This window comes from Rhinatrema bivittatum, chromosome 9 (genome assembly GCF_901001135.1).
Source record: "Rhinatrema bivittatum chromosome 9, aRhiBiv1.1, whole genome shotgun sequence".
Classification (NCBI taxonomy): domain Eukaryota; kingdom Metazoa; phylum Chordata; class Amphibia; order Gymnophiona; family Rhinatrematidae; genus Rhinatrema; species Rhinatrema bivittatum.
The window spans coordinates 23528304-23546106 of record NC_042623.1 but is presented as its reverse complement, the minus strand read 5'-3'; the positions used below and the strand labels follow the sequence as shown (position 1 = coordinate 23546106).

Genomic DNA, 17803 nt, shown 5'->3' with positions numbered 1-17803 from the left:
AGACAAACTGTACCGTAGTCAGATGAAGCAGTGGTCAAAGCCAGGAGGCAATCAGTAGTAACAAGCAGGGTAGACACGGAACACAGGAGCAGGAACGGGCACCAGGATCAGGAAGAGGAACGCAGACGAATCAGGAACCAGGAGCATGGAGGAATCGCAGGAGGAAGCAACTAAACACATGACTAGCATGGAGACCTGTTGCCACAGCAAGGTAGCACTGGCTGGGCCTGGCCTTAAGTATCGGGACCCAGTAAAGTCATCATCCGGGGCCATGGGTTGGATTCCCGCCGTGGACTGTTTAAAAGGAGAACTGATGCGAATGCACCTGGGGAGGGGCGCGGCGTGAGACGGCGGCATCTCCCCATGGACCACGCGGGGAGACCCGCCGCGGAGCTGGGACATCCGCTGCGGAGCTGGGAGCATGGGGAGCAGCTCGGAGTCGGAGGCAGCAGCCCATGGGCGCGAGAGAGGCAGAACCAGGCGCTGGAGCAGGCAAACAGGGGTAAGAGGGCCTGGCTGTGGCCAGCACACGCAACGGGGGGGAGGTGGATGGAAATGGGAAAAACAGACCCATGCGCCTCTTTTTTTTTTAAGACTGTTGCCACTTGGCTAGCTATATTATTTTGAATACAGCCACTTAAGCCTTAAATTATCTGGCCGTATACAGCTGTATAATTTTAAACCTATCCGGCAGTACTGAAGATAGCCGAATACCCATTTGTAAATATTCAGTAGGACGTTTATCTCTCTGAATATCCAGGACAATTTTATCCGGCTAACTGTAGCTGTTGCTGGGGTTTTTTCAACATGGCCCCAGAGTGTTTGTTTGCAGGCACAGAGGTTCCGTCCTCTCCCATTCTGTTTGGATTTGGGCTGATGATGTAGTCCAGACTTCACTCCTGTACAAAAAAAAATTGGTGGGATGATGGTATCAAATGATTTTAACAGCAACTTTACTCAGGAGTTCAAACTACATGAGGGTTGCTTTGCTGAACAGAAAGCTCTCAGAGCTTTTTTCTTAGTCTCTTTATAGCCAAAGTTAAAGCCCCCAGATGTATGTCGTTTCAGGCCAAAGCAAGAAAAGTCTAGGGTCTATTATATTTCTTTATTGTTTAGGTAAAATTTGAATTTGTTTTGGAAATTTATTTTTTTTTTTGGCTTTTTCTGGAACATTAACATTTTTGCCTTTTCAAGATTCATCCATACAGTAAGGCTCATGATTAGCAGGTTGAGGTTCTTTTGCAGACTTTCTGGGGAGGGAGATAAAGAGGGTAATTACTTACAGAGAAAGCAAATTTATGTGCATAAATCCACTCTGAAAATTCGTGGGTGTGCGTGTTACAGTTGCTCAAGAAAATATAAGGCGAATTTTTAAAAGTTGTGCGCATGAAAATGAGAAATTACTACTTACCTGATAATTTCGTTTTCTTTAGGACAGTCAGACGAATCCAGAACAAGTGGGTTATGCACCTCCACCAGCAGATGGAGACGAGGCAAGCTGATGTCATACTATATATACTCCTGCAGTGACCTCAACCCACCAATATTCTCTTCAAAAGCAAATGTGGACAGACTAGCAAAAAAAGTTGATTAAAAACAGATAACCATGTCAATACTCAGCCAACAGGCAACACTGAGCTCAGTGAAGAACATAATAACACTAGTCTAGGGACTGGAATAACACTTACCAGTAATCTCTGTAACACGTAGGCACACAGGAGGATCATTACACAATCATTCGGCAGCCAAGGGAGGGAAGTTGGATTCATCCTACTGTCCTAAAGAAATGAGAAATTATCAGGTAAATTATCTTAGCGTCTGGTCAGATGAATCCAGAACAAGTGGGATGTACCCAAGCTACTCCCAAAAAGGGTAGGAGGCTGCCCACGGTCCAGACAAAACTGCATGTGCAAAGGCCGTGTCCTCCCGGGCCTGAACATCCAGACAATAATACCTGGAAAGGTGTGTAAGGAGGTCCATGGCACAGCTCGGCAAATGTCGACAGTAGACAATAATCTAACTCTGCCATGACAGTGCCTGAGCCCTAGTGGAATGAGTCCAAACCTGACTAGGTAACGGCTTCCCAGCATCAACATATGCAGCCATGACTACCTCCTTAATCCAGCGAGCTACTGTAGCCCACGAGGCTGGCTCTCCCTATCTAGTACTGCCTTGAAGGACAAACAGGCGATCTGACTTCCGCAAAGGCTCAGTAACCTCCAGATACCAGACAATATGTCTCTTGACATCCAAGGGTCACAACAGACAATACTCCTCTGCATCTTTGTCTTTATCCAGAGACGGCAGGGAGATGGTTTGATTCAAGTGAAACTCAGTGACCACCTTCGGTAAAAAGGAAGGAGCAATACGCAGCTGTACCATCCCTGGAATCACCTAGAGAATTGGCTCCCGACAAAACAAGGTCTGCAGTTCGGAAACCCTATGTGCCAAACAAGCTTCCACAAGGAATACCGTTTTCAAAGTCAGCAACTACGAAGATATTTCACTCCTTTCAGAAAACAGGCCAGATCAGGAAGAGCCGACAAGGATTCACCATTTACCTGACCCCTGAAACAGGCAAGAGCTGCTACTTGTAGCTTTAAGGAATTAAGAGTCAAGCCTTTATTCAAAACAACCTGCAAAAATTCCAAAATAAGCGGAATCTTGACCTCGATCCACACACCAGGCCTCAAACACTCTCCAAACTCGCACATAGGCCAAGAAAGTGAAGAACTTTCTAGCTCTTAGCAAGGAGGAAATCACTGCTGCAGAGCATCCACATATCAGCAAGTGAGCCCTTTCAAGGGCCATACCATAAGACAAAATTGTGTTGGATCTTCATGAAGAACAGGTCCCTGCTGCAACAGGTTCCTGTGTGCTGGAAGTCAAAGAGATGAATCAGCCAGAAGTCTCAGCAGATCTGCATACCATGGTCTTCTGGGCCAATCTGGAGCGACCAAGAGCACCCTATGGTGTTTGATCCTTCGAATCAATCTGCCTAACAGGCCATGGAGGAAAGGCATACAGCAACTTGTTTTCCGGCCACTCCTGCGCCAGGGCATCGATCCCCAATGACTTTGGATCTCTTCTGCGACTGAAGAATCATGGAACTTTCGTGTTGCGCAAAGGTACCAACAGGTCCAGGAATGGAAGACCCCAGCGATCCCGAATCAGCTCAAATGCCTCGTCTGACAACACCCACTCTCCAGGGTCCAGACTCTCTCATTGCTAAGAAGGTCTGCTCTGATGTTGTCTTTGCCTGCAATGTGCGAGGCTGAGATCATCTGGAGATGCACCTCCACCCATTCCATAATTTGATCTATTTCCAGCGACACCTGCTGGCTCTTGGTACCTCCTTGCCGATTGATGTTAGCCATGGTCATTGCATTGTCCAACATTATTCAAACTGATCGACCTTGCAGCCTGCTGTCAAACTGAAAACATGCTAACCGGACAGCCCTGGCTTCTAGCTGACTGATGTTCCAGAGACACCCTTCTACACTCCATAACCCTTGTGCTGTCAGCTTCTGACAGTGAGCTCCCCACCTAGGAGACTCACATCCTTTGTCAGTACTAACCAGTCTGATGGGCTCAAGGAGACTCCCTTCCATAGATGATATGCCTGCAGCCACCACTGCAGTTGGGAGGAGATCTCCATCGGCAGGTGGAGCCAAACCAAAAAGTCTTGAGACTACGGATTCCTCCAAGACAGCAGGGAGTGCTGAAGAGGATGCATGTGCGCCCTTGCCCATGGTACCACTTTCAAGGTTGCAGTCATTAAACCAAGAATCTGCAGGTAAGACCATATAGTCGGGCGCAGAGTGTTGAACAGATGGATTTGAGCTAGCAACTTCCGAATTCAAGCTTCCGGCGGGGACACCTTGCCTTGCTGCATGTCGAACCAAACCCCCATGCTTCCGGCGGGGACACCTTGCCTTGCTGCATGTCGAACCAAACCCCCATGTATTCAAGTGACTGAGTAGGCTACAGGCTGCTCTTGTCTAGGTTCACCACTGTTGCGACTGTCGCTGCCTGACATCTCCACTCCTCCCACCTTACCTCTTTGGCGACTCCCTCTTCGCTTGTTGGATGTTTGGCTGCCACGGCGTCATCTTGCCGTTCTCCTCCGGCATCCCCGGACCAGCTAGACGCTGCACTCTGACATGTTTCCCAGAAGCCTAAGGGTGCGCGCGCGGCCCCAACTCAAGTATCAGCAGTGGCGTGAACCTCAGGGGCGTCCCCCTGAGATGATGTCATCATCACCAGATATTTAAAGGTCTGTGAAATCGCTAACTAATCGAGTTAGCAAGGGTTCGCTTCCTCCAGGTATCACTGCGCATAGGATTCGCTCTCTGCATACCTTGCTACTCTGCCTCCTCGGACTTTACCAGGGGTACCCGTTCCTCGGGGACCTCGCTTTCTCATTTGCCTTTCAGGTCGCAGACTGGAACCGGTACTCGCTCCTCGAGGGCCCACATTCTCGGACCTGCTCCTGAATACCACTTCTGCCAGGAAGTCATCGCTGCCTACAACACCAGTGAGTTACCATCTTTCTCTCAGAGCCTTTCCTGGAACCAGGTACTCGCTCCTTGGGGGCCTAATCCGTTCCAGCTCCTGGATTGCTTCAAGAGACTATTGCGTGAGTGTTACCATCAAGGTTCTATTCCTGAATACTGCATACCCTGCCTACTCACTATACTTAGTTTCTCTACAGCTCTGCCATCCTGGGATCGCTGTTCCAGTATCTGAGGGACTACAGCCCACCGGGCGCTTCCAGCTCATTACTGCCACCTCTGGTGGTTCAATATATTATTTAATGAAAGAACTAGTGTGTGTCTGTCTCCAAACTCTGAGCCTGACCGGTGGTCCCTCTCGGGATCTTCCCCTGGGGGCGTGGTCATCTACTACCGGCCCAAGGATCCACCCACAACTATCCCAAACAATAACAACCACCCAGTGGAGCTCACGCAACAGGGAAATCACCTTGTGAGTTATCAGGCGACTCTCTTCAAGCGACTGGGCGCGAATCAGCCAGTCATCCAAATACAGGTGTACCAGGTTTCCATCCATTCTCAGTGCTGCCGCAACTATCATCATTATCCAAAATTCTCCTTAAAATTGAAGCAATCCCCAGTGGGGAGATGTACGTCCACCATCTGCTAGAGACAGAGAACACTGGCGGGCTGAGTTCACTGCAGGGGTGTATATATATACTGTGACATCAGCTTGCTCTGTCTCCATCTACTGGTAGGAGTGCATAACCCACTTGTGGATGTTAAGAAATGAGAAGTTATGCATATAAAATAGCAGATACGAGAGGATGTGCTATTTTAGAAACCTTAACATGCATGCATAAATCAGGATCTGCGAGAAAATTTCCTTGTGTATAAAAAAGGGGCTGGCCAGGAGCATCCTGAGGTGGATGCTAATATTTATGTAAGATGCTATTATATAAGAAATTTACGCATGTTAATTTGGCAGCTTACTCGCGTATATTTACACCTGCTCCATATCAGGTTTACGTGATTGTAAACATCTTAGAAGTAAAAAAATGACTGGGTGGGGGTCTGGGTGAAATGGGGAGGGGGGTTGTCAGGCTGAAGAGCCAGGAGGGTCTCGTCGACCTGGGCAAACTGGTAAACTAATTGGTAAAACTGGAAACTTGATTGCTGCGAACGTGTAAGTGCTTCTAAGTAACATGTATAAAATCTACTCGCGTATCACTTTAAAATTTGAAGTAAAAATACGCGGATATATTATTTTATTTGGCTAAATTCTGACTTATCCAGCTAAGTAGTACTAAGTAGCTACTTAGACAGACAAGTTCAGAGATATCTGGATTAGTAGCAGTACTTGTTTGTCTAATTAGCCCTTTTCAGACTTATCAGGTAAGTAAGATAGCCGGATAAGTCTGAGACAGTGCTACTTATCTGGCTACACCAGATTGCTGGATAAGTCTAAAATGAATATTTGTGCATATTTTATAACCTGCACCTATGCAGGTTATAAAAACAGAGTAGTAAATTTGTGTGTGTCCATATACATGTGCATATGGGTGCATGCACAGCTTTTCAAGTTATCCTCCCTGCACGTAAATTCTCAATCCCACTCCAGCTGCATCCCCCCAAAACACCTATTTAGTATGCTCGTAAAAGTACATGAAAAATTGTGCTCCGTGCACATACCCTCCTGGGGTTAAATATTTAATGGGGTAAAAATGGCGCGATGGTAAATTGCCCTCCAATGTGGTTATTTTCTCAACTCCTCAGCCACCAATACATAGCAGATGGAAAGTATGTGGGCTCTTCAAATGCAGGTTCCAGGCTAATTTTCAAAAGCGATGGGTAGTTTAATTTAAAAACAAACAAACAAACTGCTGAAAATCCACACAAAGGCACCTAGATAGTTTGCCCCCTCGCGGGCCGTTTAAAACTTACCCCATAAGCAGATGCTTTCCCCATCAATTCTCCCTCCATTTTTTGAAACTGTCTTTCCTTGCTACCTCTTGAGATGGATTAAAAAAAGGCAATTTCCGAATAGCCCTTGCTTCGTTGCAAAGCACGCCGGCACTTTCACCACGCACACTTGCAACCCATTTTCAAGGAAAGCCTATCTGGGTACCCAGCGTAAAATACGAGCGGTGAAAGCTGGGCCGAGGGAGTTGAGCGGACATATAAAATAAGAGAACCCCCCCCCCAATCCCTTAATCCATGGGCAGTTGCAAATGAAGGCTCCTGGCATTGGATTCCAACGGACTCTTGTTCTGATTGACCTGGAAGTCCAAAGGGACAGGAGGAAACTGCTGGATGGGAAAAAAACACAAAAATCTATGGGTTGAACACCTGGCTTGCTTGTGGCTTTTCCCCTTATGCCTGCTGAATTAGTATGAACAGCAATGGTGCATTTTTTTGAGTTTGGATACCGTAAATGGTTTCAAACGTTCAGAATTTCCAGGTTGCCCTGGCATCGCTGGGAAGGACTCTGTTTTCAGCTGGGAGCCATGGTGCTTGTGTCATCGAAGAACTGGCCCCCAGTGGCACTTTTGGGCATGAATGCCACAGGTTGGCTGTCAGCGTGGTAGTAGATTCAGGTCGCCTTCAGCCTCTTTTCCCATTTCCCCTCCCCCTCACTCTTCACCCTATTTCACTTACTTTCTCTCCTTTCGCACCTGGAAATCCCTTCGGCCCCTGCAAGTGAGCACAACACTGTTTTTTTATAAAGAATATCACACGTCAGAAATATCCTATGCCAATGTTCTCAGCCCGGTTCTTGGGGGTCTGCCCACTTAGTTCAGTTTTCAGCAAATTTACCATGAAAATTCAGGAGACAGATTTGTATACAATGGAGACAAACGCATTCAAATATATTTCAAGCATATTCCTTATGCCGGCCCTGTGAAAACTGGACTCATCAAGGACCAGGTTCAGGACCACTGCCCTGTGCACTGTCCCTTGTTTTTAAAATTAGATTTCATTGCAAGGTGCTAGGGATTCTGAATGATAGCAATGTGAAAAAAAAAACAAAACAAAACTTGGACACCACCCTTGGCACACTGCTAACTCTGCTGAGGTCAATGCTTTCAGTATGAATGGTTAACAACATGCAAAACTGGTGAGGGCAGAATGGCATACGTCAGCTGGGAATACCATAGTGATGGGCAGTTATGCATGCAGTTATACACATCTTGGATTTCATAGATTTTTCACCTTCCTTTTAGGTTAGGTTGGCCAACTGGTTACATTTTGGCTGGATGGGCAGATCCAGTCCTGGTTCTCGTTCTCCTCCACCCCACCCCAACCCCCACCACCATGCATAGACTTTTATAGTCTTGTATTTCTCAGGGAAACCGGGTGGCGTGATTCAGCCCAACCAGTGTTCACTGGGCAGGTGTCAGGAATGCAAGGTCAGGCTGTTTAACGTAACATGGTCCAGTGTATAGCATTAATTTGTCACTTACTGTGTGCTGCCATTTGTGGTGATGATGGGCGCCTTCTTTAAATCGAGTTATGGTTATTACAGCCCACACAAACTGGATATTTCCAACGCAACTATTATAATCTCATAGGAGAGGGTGGGAAGGGAGCACGAGAGGTCACCCTGTCCACCTCCTGCTTCCAGGAAGAATCTGCTGTACCTATGTCATCCCCAGACAGATGCCTGTCTGACCTTCTCCAAAAACCCTCCAGTGATGGAGGTTCCTCTCTTACCTTATGTGTTCTATGCCTGTCGATCCTGATAGAGGGTAAAGCATACTCCTAACAAGGAGGGCTTGTCCTCTGTCCCCAGCACTACCTTAAAATCTACCATCCCCGTTGAAATTTTAAATCACTTAGAAAAAAACAATCGCATTTGTACAGCAGACAGTAGGGTACCCCATTGCTTTGGGATTTTTCACGATATGCCTTGGTGTTCTCCAGGGCTCGTTTAACCTCAGAACACTGCACCTTTCTTTCTAACATCAAGCAGGCACTTAGAGTTTTCTTAAAATGAGAAGAAGAAAACATACTATATATATAAAAATAGATGTACGTCTTGTCTTGAGGGGGTGCAAAGATCAAGAGTTGTTATGGAAACTAAAAAGATGAAATAAAAGTAAAAAAGAAACAGGCACAAGGGAAAATGAAGCTAAAAATATCGCCTTTTGATGTTTAATAGAAGTAATTAGGGGGAGAGGCTGTAGTAAATCAAACAAAATGAAAACATTTTAAGGCACCAGGGGATTCAGCCAATCCAATGGCAGCATTTGTGAACACCCTGTGCACCCCTCCCCTACCCTTGTAGCAGGTAAAGCTGTGGTGCCAGAACAAAGCTCATGTTACGCTGAGCCCAATATGCCTTGGGGCGTAGTAGGTTAAAGCATCCATGTAGCCACTTCCGGGGTGGATGGCCTGGCAGGGCTGGATTTAGGTTTTGGGCACTCATGGGCAGAACTGGACCGTAGGGGTTGGGAGACCCTGGAGATCAGATAATGGGTGGGGGGTCCCTCCTCCTCCACTCCCCTCCAGAGTCCCAGAATGCCACCGCGGTGCTCCTTTTGGCAGGCTCCTCCTTGGCACAGTGGCACTCCTCTTTGGCCTGGGCATTTGGCGCCTTCAAAATGTGGCATCCTAGGCAATTGCCTATGTTGCCTGTGCCCAAGTCCAGGCCTATGGCCCGGATGTAACTTTCTGGTATCCAAGCTAGATTAAGCTTTGAAAGAAACTTCGCTATCTCTTCCCCTCTGAATTTTGGGTTTTTTTGTTATTTTTAGAGCATCATTCCCCTGCTCAATCCAGGACTCCAATCTTCTTTAGTCATTTCTGCCCAGCATATCTATAATGCTCAATATACAAATATTGAGCCTAGTGGATGGGTCTGATTACCTCTATCTGTCATTATATTCTCTGTTTCTATCCATCAGTCCCTTCTTTTCCTCATCGCATAGTCAACGGAAAATCTACTGATACAGTAAGGTTTCAAAGTTGTGCTAATTCAACCTTTTCTCTGCCTGTGGTCGATATTCAAAAGGGGACTGCACGGGGCGGGGTTTTCAAATTTAGCTGGTAAGCTCGATATTCCACGCTAACCTGCTATATCTGTTTGCTTAAGTGGAGCCGCACGGACGACTGTCTTACCGTCTTTGATTATCTACCTCATGTGTCCAAATGTGTGCACGTGGATTCTTCCACCTCATACGGCAGGAAGAGGGACTTGCATTTTGGGAAGTGTTCTGGCAGCCATAGGTAAGGTCAACATTTAGCTTGAAAGGGCTATGGCTATCAAGCAGCGGTTGAATTACTCAGCCAAAGAGGCAAAAAACATCATGGTGAGTCTCCAGCAAATCTGGTTGGATTTGAATGTGCATTTGTCTTTCAAAGTAAGGCACTGTGAGAAGTGTTATCTTGCAGTTTTAGAGACATATTTCATGCACTTTGAGTACTGTAACTGCACCACCCAATCTCCTGTCATATTTGGAAGCCTCCACTGTAGCCGAGATACAGTACTCTCGATGACCATGTGCATCAGTGGAGCCGTGGTGACCCCTCCAGATTCAAGTCACATTCAGCATAGGTATTCTTACTGCGTCACCACACCGCGGTGCTCCTTACCAGTGGTCCAACGGGGCCATGAGATCCTGGTTCACCATTATCACCCTGTCAGTAAATGTTTAAAAGAAGACAGTTTCAGAATAGCATTAGTGCAGTGCACGGTATCACAGAAAGGAAGCCATGCTGTATAAGAAGATATTTGAAGAACAGGAAGTCAGGATGTGGGGCTCAAAGATGGCAGACTCAGGAGAAACATCAGAAAATGTTTCTTAAAAAAAAAGAAAAAGGGTGGCAGATATATGGGACAGCCTCACAGCGGAGGTGGAGATGACAAAAACAGTCATGGAATTCAGGAACGTTTGGGCTAGGCAGAAACGCTCCTTAGTGAAGGGAAAGGAAAGCCAGAGACCAATTGGAGTCTGTGGAAGTGCACAGGAAGTAAATCGGGCCTTAGGGTCCTTATGTACGGTCAGATTTTAATGTTCTATGTTCAGTGACCAAGAGTGCAAAGGTCAAGTACTTGTTAGTCTCACCAGAATGATATTTCCCCATTAGGTTATCTGGTTGATTATTTCCTACAACGAGATGATCGGGGACATTTCAAATTCCCTACTTTGTGCAAGCCTTCGTTTCTCTTTGTTCTGAATTCCTGTTCCTTAGCGAATCCTGCCTGATCTTGTTTGGGAGCAGGGCGCGGACCTCTAAACATTACTAATGTCCTGCCAGTTTTTCACTAAAATTCAGGCCTCTTCCAAGTGTTTAATAATAATAACTCTGCAGCTCCAAGGGAAGCTCCCTAACCTGGGCATGCCGTAGCTTCCTAGAAGCCCACTCCCCACCCCCATCCCTGCCCCCATTACCAACAATGGCACATTACAATTTCCATAATGCTCTTTATCGAATGGATAAAAATGGCCACAGCCATACAAGCATGAACTTAAACCTAACATACAGAGATACTTTATGCAAACTTAACATCAACCTTTTATAAGAGACTGTTGCTATCCCGGTGAGGCGGCAGCCCTCCAACCTTCCGCTCCGTGAAGGTGGTACCCACTGGCATCCCTTTCCGTGAATGCCGCCGTGGCCACTGCCACTCCATGCAATGGGCTGCCGCCTCACAAACCCCCTGGCCGTCCTTGCAGGCCACGCCTTATTTATTTCCACCAGGCCTCCATTTGGCCACCCCCAGACCGGCCATCATCCCGGTCTGCAACATCCATTGCATAGGTCCATCACCCCCCCCCCCCCTCCCCACTTATTAATAGGCTGACCAATAGCATCCCCACTTCATGCGCCCCCACAAGTTCCCCCCCCCCATTGCATAATCTTTGGTGTCTGCACCCTTCCCTCTCCAACAACAAAGCATCCCCTGGTGAGGGTCCTGCTGCTTTTAGCTTAAGGCTGTGACAAAGTCCCGCCCCACAACCCATGCCCTGTAGCACCCTGGGGTGTTTGAGGGTTGCTTTCTCATCTTCCTCCAGCAAATGTGCTGCACTCCCTACCTTACCCCGTATTGCTTCAGAGCCCTAGCTGCTTCTCCCCTTCTCATTGGCTCCTAGCTTAGTTTTAAATCAGCCAGGGAGCCCTATTGGCCACTTGCTGCCCACCCTTCCCCTCCTCGAGCTGGCTGCAGCACACCGGTCCAGTTACGAGGCCCCTGCCTCAATCGGCTGGGCCTCCTTTATAACAGGAAATACACAGGGAACAACCCCCCCGAGCACGGCCAGAGAGTTATGTAGTCTGGTACTGGATTTGCTAACATTGCTGTTTAGCAGGGGGAGAACCTCCAGGTGTGTAAGGGCATTCGCTGCCACTTTGGCGCTACATGTGGACCCTATCCCCCCCTCAGAAGCCTGAAAAGATGAAGAAGCTCGATGGATGCACGTGGTGCGGGGGGGGGGGGGGGGAGCGGATCCCCCCAGAACATGCGCATCTCGCACTGATTCGGCTCCCCAGACGACGGCAGGTTAGCATCCTGCATATCATTAACACGCCATCAGAACGCGCCGTTTAACTGGTTCATCAAAGAAATGCAACTTTTTCTTTCCTCCACCCCGTAGCAGAAATCTGAAGGCATCACTGTGAGGAATAATAATGCAATACTGCCACCAGCAGAACAGACGTCTCATCGGTCACTGTAATCTCTGCCAAGGGAAATAATGTTCTGCTACAGAATCCACAGATCCTCATTACTTATGCACGCTCTTATTCCCACCTACAGTACACAAACAGGGAGACCTTTTGTGGAAATTTCTCTTCATTCAACTTGTGGTGTAAATCATATAGATGTCAACCAACTTTGTGTCAAATGGCAATTGTTGAAGGCAGCAAACTGGTATGTTTGTTTCTGGATATCTCTAATGCATATGCATGAAGCAGATTTACATATGATTGAGGCATTGCAATCAAACCTCTCTCATTCATATGCATGAGGTGGTATCCTGAAAACCCGATACTAATTAGGAGGAACCACAGGAAGCAGCCCGAAACCATGGACGGGCCAGGGATGCACAATTTATCCCCCGTGCGTCCTTTTCAGCCCAGCAGCTCATTTCCCTATTGCAACGGGCGCCTAGGAGAGGGGAATGTGCAGATGTTGAAAAAAATGTGTGCCTGGTTTGGATGCACATTTTTTTGCGCTTGATAGTTATTGAAATAACTGATATAACATAGTGTTGGTTAAGGAAAATATCAGAAACTGCAAATGCATACAGATTTTCCCAGAAAGGTCACTGTGCAAAACCACTGAAGGTCCAGACACAAGGTCATGCAAAGTCAGCAGAGGTCCCTGTGCAGAACCACGAAGGGTCAGGATACAGCAGTATGGAAGGTCTGCTCACAAGGCTGTGGAACATTGCTCCTTATGCTGACATTGACAATCATAATTTAAAATAACTTATTTTATTTACCTTTACAAAATTAAATTCAAAAAGAGATATGCAAGGTTTGTGAACCTGAGCACAGACTTAATCTATTACACAAACCAGCTACATCTCAGAAAACAAGTAAATTAAAACTAAAAATTAGAAAGGCTTAACAGCATAAGAGATGTGTTCTGTACTAAAATTACCTACCTTGGGACCGGTGAGTCCTCGCTGTCCTCTGAGGCCTACTGCTCCCATCCCAATTTCACCCTACAAAGTACAAATAAAATTGTGCGTCACCAGATCGCAGCACCAGGTCTCAGTGCTGTGTCTCACCAGGTCCCAGCAACATTTGTCACCATGTGTCACCAGGTTTCAGTGCCAGGCTTCATGTTTCAGCACCATGCATCACAAGATCTCAGTGTCAAGCATCACAAGATCTCAGTGCAATGTGTCACCAGATCTCAGCATCAATTGTCATCAGATCTCAGCGCCATGTCACCAGATCTCAGCACCATGTCACCAGATATCTCAGCAAAAGCATCATCAGATCTCAGTGCCATGCATCACCAGATCTCAGCAACATTTGTCACCAGATCTCAGTGGCATGTGTCATCAAGTCTCAGCACTATTTGTCACCAATCTCAGCACCATGCATCACCATATCTCAGTACCATTTATTACCAGATCTCAGTGCTGTGGGTCACCAGACTTTAGTGCCATGTCACCATATCTCAGAACCAGGTGTCACCATATCTCAGTGACATGCGTCACCAGGTCTCAGTGCCATGTCTACCGGATCTCAGCACCATTTGTCACCAGATCTCAGCGTCAAGTGCCACCACGTCTCAGTGCCATGTGCCACTAGGTCTCAGCACCACGTGTCATCTTTCAGAACCATGTGTCACCAGATCTCAAGCTTTTACACACCTCTCACTATTTTATTTCAGAAATAATAATTCTGACAGCTTAACCCTTGTATGTGTATCCTAATTACCTGCATCCCACTGAAAATTCAATGGAGGATATATCTGATAGAGCATGTCCAGCACATTCTCTCCCAGCCCAATACCAGCCCACCCACAGATCTCTCTCCCCCCCCCTCCCCCCCAATCCCAGCACTTCCACCCTTTCCTCCCTCCTTCTCATCAAGCTGCTGGCCTCCTCTTTCTTTTGGCCCGGCAGTCCCGCTCTTTCATGAGTGGCTGCATGGCTGTGCTTTTGGTGGCCATGCAGCTTTGCTGTGGCCTGCCCATCCAGCTTTCTCCTGCAAGCAATCGTTAAAGGGACCTAACCTTGTCACCACCGTCACCGGGTGCTCCTGGTATCCCCTGCAAAATGAGACAACAGACACTCTATCAGCACAAGATCACTCAAGAGCTGCTTACAAATCCTACAGCAAAGGAGAGATTTTCTTTCATGACTCAAGAGGCTCCACGGATCTTCATTCCAACCACAGGGATTTCTATTTCCTGATCAGACCCTGCCCTCCTCCCTCTGTAACCCAGCCAGCACAGCCACAGATCTCAGCAGCAAGAGGCTACAGACTGCAGCTCCATTAGGCTCCCAGGACACATGAATCCCACCTGCGCTAGTGCTGAGTGATGGCTGACAGCTCTTTCTCCCTGGGCGTGGGGGTGGACGGGAGCTGTGGATTCTGCATCTCTGGACCCCCCCTCCCCTGCCTGCCCGCTGAGCAGGGACCAGGTCTGGGAAGCAAACTCATGTTTCACGTTTGCCTGCCAGCAGGCCACTGGGCCAGCTCTTAGGAAACTGATTTTCTAACTGGCGGCCCATTCGTTTGCAGCATCACAAGTTCCCTTATATTCCTGTCCATGTTTAACCGTTAAGTCCTTTCCTGAATATCCTTTAATAACGGTACTTTGTTTTGGCAGAAAGTTTTACACAAACGCAGATGGAACGATGCCACCAAAATGCTCCTCACTACATACAGCAGAGTCTTCACAGATGCTGGATGTAAGAGGTCAGAGAGAGAACACATGGGGTAACTTGCACAGAGCGGCAGTTACTACCCTTAACAGAAACATGGGGGCAACCTGCAAGGAGCAGCAGTCACTACCCTTAACAGAAACATGGGGGCAACCTGCAAGGAGCAGCAGTCACTACCCTTAACAGAAACATGGGGGTAACCTGAACAGAGCGGCAGTTACCACACTTAAAAGAAACATGGGAGTAGCCTGCAAGGAGCGGCAGTCACTACCCTTAACAGAAACATGGGGGTAACCTGCAAGAAGCGGCAATTTCTACCCTTAACAGAAACATGGGGGTAACCTGAACAGAGCGGCAGTTACTACCCTTAACAGAAGAGCGGCAGTTATTACCCTTAACAGAAACATGGGGGCAACCTGCAAGGAGCAGCAGTTACTACCCTTAACAGAAACATGGGGGTAACCTGAACAGAGCGGCAGTTACTACCCTTAAAAGAAACATGGGAGTAGCCTGCAAGGAGCGGCAGTCACTACCCTTAACAGAAACATGGGGGTAACCTGCAAGAAGCGGCAATTTCTACCCTTAACAGAAACATGGGGGCAACCTGCAAGGAGCAGCAGTTACTGCCCTTAACAGAAACATGGGGGTAACCTGAACAGAGCGGCAGTTACTACCCTTAAAAGAAACATGGGAGTAGCCTGCATGGAGCGGCAGTTACTACCCTTAACAGAACACATGGGGTAACCTGCACAGAGCGGCAGTTACTGTTGTGAATCTGCCCGCATCCGCGGACAGATTCCCTACCTTCCTTCTCTCCAAAGTGGCAGGACACCGCCGACTCTGTTCATTTGGTGCCATTTGCAGACAAGATTTCAGAGAGTACAAACGAGCAGATAAAATTATTAGGCCACTTCCTCAAAAAAGAAAAATACTGAATCAATTTGCATACTTTGCTTAGCTACAGGACATAAAATAAAGTGGAACATGTCAAAGTCCCATTGACTGTTTGACATGCGTAAAGCAAGTCAGAAGAACACTACACGGATATCTTGACTTGCTGCCTCTCTCCACTAGACTGCTGGTGGCTATTTTCCTACTGGAAAGTCTTAATGGCATGGAACAGGTTGCCAGAAGCTCCTTCTTCACTTTTAAATAGTCAATTACCTTTTGGCAGTGCAGCTCAAGCAGAACAGGTGCTTTGGAGGAATGTTTTGTACTGGATGTGTTAGAGGAAGAAATAGGAGAGAAAAGTCCAAAGCTGGAAATATCTTATATACTTACTGAGAGAGAGAGAGAGAGAGAGAGAGAGAGAGAGAAAGAGGCTTGGGTTTGATATCTGAAACTGAGCTCGGTGCAGAAAAACGATTGCATGGGAAGATTTGTAAGGGCTCTCCAGGGCTCCTTCCGCTCTGCTCTGTCTGTTGTTTGATGGCTTGCAGACATTATCTAGTTCTGGTGACATGGTTCACGTTTGAAGTGAGCAGAGCTGTGTTTGGTAGAGCACTGGTCTTTTATCCACACAGTGCCTAATTTTAGCTAGTGTTAAAGACCTACCCAGAAAAAGCGATGCTACTGAAATCCTACCAGGGTAAACGTGGCAGGAAAGACAACTGCATCCCACTCGGAGCGAGGCTCTGCTGGGGGGGTGTCCACAGATGCACAATAGATGGAAAGACCATGTCAAGCCCATGATCTGACCCAGAATCAAAGGTCACCTTTTTTCCTGGCAGTCCTGGGAGTCCTGGCGGTCCAGGGTTTCCATTTCTGCCTCTCTTGCCTCGTTCCCCCTTCAAATAGAAGAGCAGGAGCACAGTCACAACTCGGATCCAGGGACAAAATCAAAGAGATCCATGACCCCATGTAGGGGGTATCATCTGACCCAGATCTGGTTTTCCCGCCAGGCTTGACAACACTCCCCCCCCCCCCCCGGTCCATCCTCAGCACAAATCAATGACCTCCCCAAGGCTCAATTCCCCCTACCTCCCCCCCAAGCATAAGTCAATAGTAACCAGGGATCAATCCTGAGACTGACATCCTCCCTTGCTCCTTCTCAGAGCTTGGAGGGTCTCCCCTTCCTCCTGCCTTTTCTAAGGTAGAGCAGAAAGAGATCCGAGCAGGAGAGAGAGCTTTCTGCCCTCCCAACCCACAGCCAACATTTTTAAAAATGGCCCTGGCTGATCTCTCATGGCGGTTCGCCGTGTGCTTGTTGTCCATGGCCTCTTCGTTTTGTGCGTGGAGCGATGGGAGAGGGAATTCCCCCAAGTAAACTGGCCCTTTCAGTTCAGGACAGTCTGCACGGGAGATCTTGGGGTAGCTAGTGCGGGCAATACAATCATCTGTGTTAACGTCCACGACTAGTATCAAGGCCATGCTGTTAAGGCAAAGGTTTCAGTGAGCCCTCAGTAAAACGTATTAGGAAACACGTTAAGTGGAGTTTTAACATGCACAGTAAAATGTGACCGACTGACACGCTAAAACGTTTCTAGTGTGAGTTGCACTGCGTGAGTCCCATAACGTAGGCTGGAGTACAATGCAATGTGCAGTCTGTGACCTACCGTCTGTCCAGGTAATCCGGGCAAACCTGAGGCACCAGCTTCTCCCGACGATCCAGGGACACCTGGGTTACCGCGAACACCTTGTACCCCCTGGGCCCCGGGGGATCCTGGCTCTCCGGGTTCCCCCTGTCACAACAAGGATTGGAATCATTTCAACATCTGCGTTAGCAACACAGCACATCTGTAACGAGCACAGAAGATGAAGCTTTTAGAAAGTGTTATTTCCTTAATATTTTGTACGTGTCTGACCAGCTGACCCTGACACCTTGACCCTCAAGTCCACTGAAATAAAGCACCATGCATGCTAATTAGAACAGAATGTAGTTTCACACACTCTTATGATATGAAATAATTTTTAAATGGTAACAGTTCTCAGTCACGCCCAGTCTAAGCTGCATTCACT

The 17803-nt window shown here is 47.5% G+C and overlaps 1 protein-coding gene across 12 annotated transcripts in view; it reads right to left on the bottom strand.

The window, feature by feature from the left end:
- Positions 1–17803, bottom strand: part of LOC115098596 (collagen alpha-1(VII) chain-like) — a 420825-nt gene that overhangs the window by 153249 nt on the left and 249773 nt on the right. For 10 of the 12 annotated variants that reach the window (XM_029615285.1, XM_029615292.1, XM_029615282.1 and 7 more), the window contains 6 exons: positions 17401–17526; positions 16561–16632; positions 14191–14226; positions 13106–13165; positions 10089–10133; positions 7152–7187 (listed from right to left, as the gene is read on the bottom strand). In XM_029615285.1, coding sequence (XP_029471145.1) covers positions 7152–7187; positions 10089–10133; positions 13106–13165; positions 14191–14226; positions 16561–16632; positions 17401–17526 — 375 coding nt within the window. Of the gene's footprint in view, positions 1–1122; positions 1251–7151; positions 7188–10088; positions 10134–13105; positions 13166–14190; positions 14227–16560; positions 16633–17400; positions 17527–17803 lie in introns of those variants that run through there. The other 2 variants (XM_029615294.1, XM_029615288.1) reach the window with 2 other exon arrangements.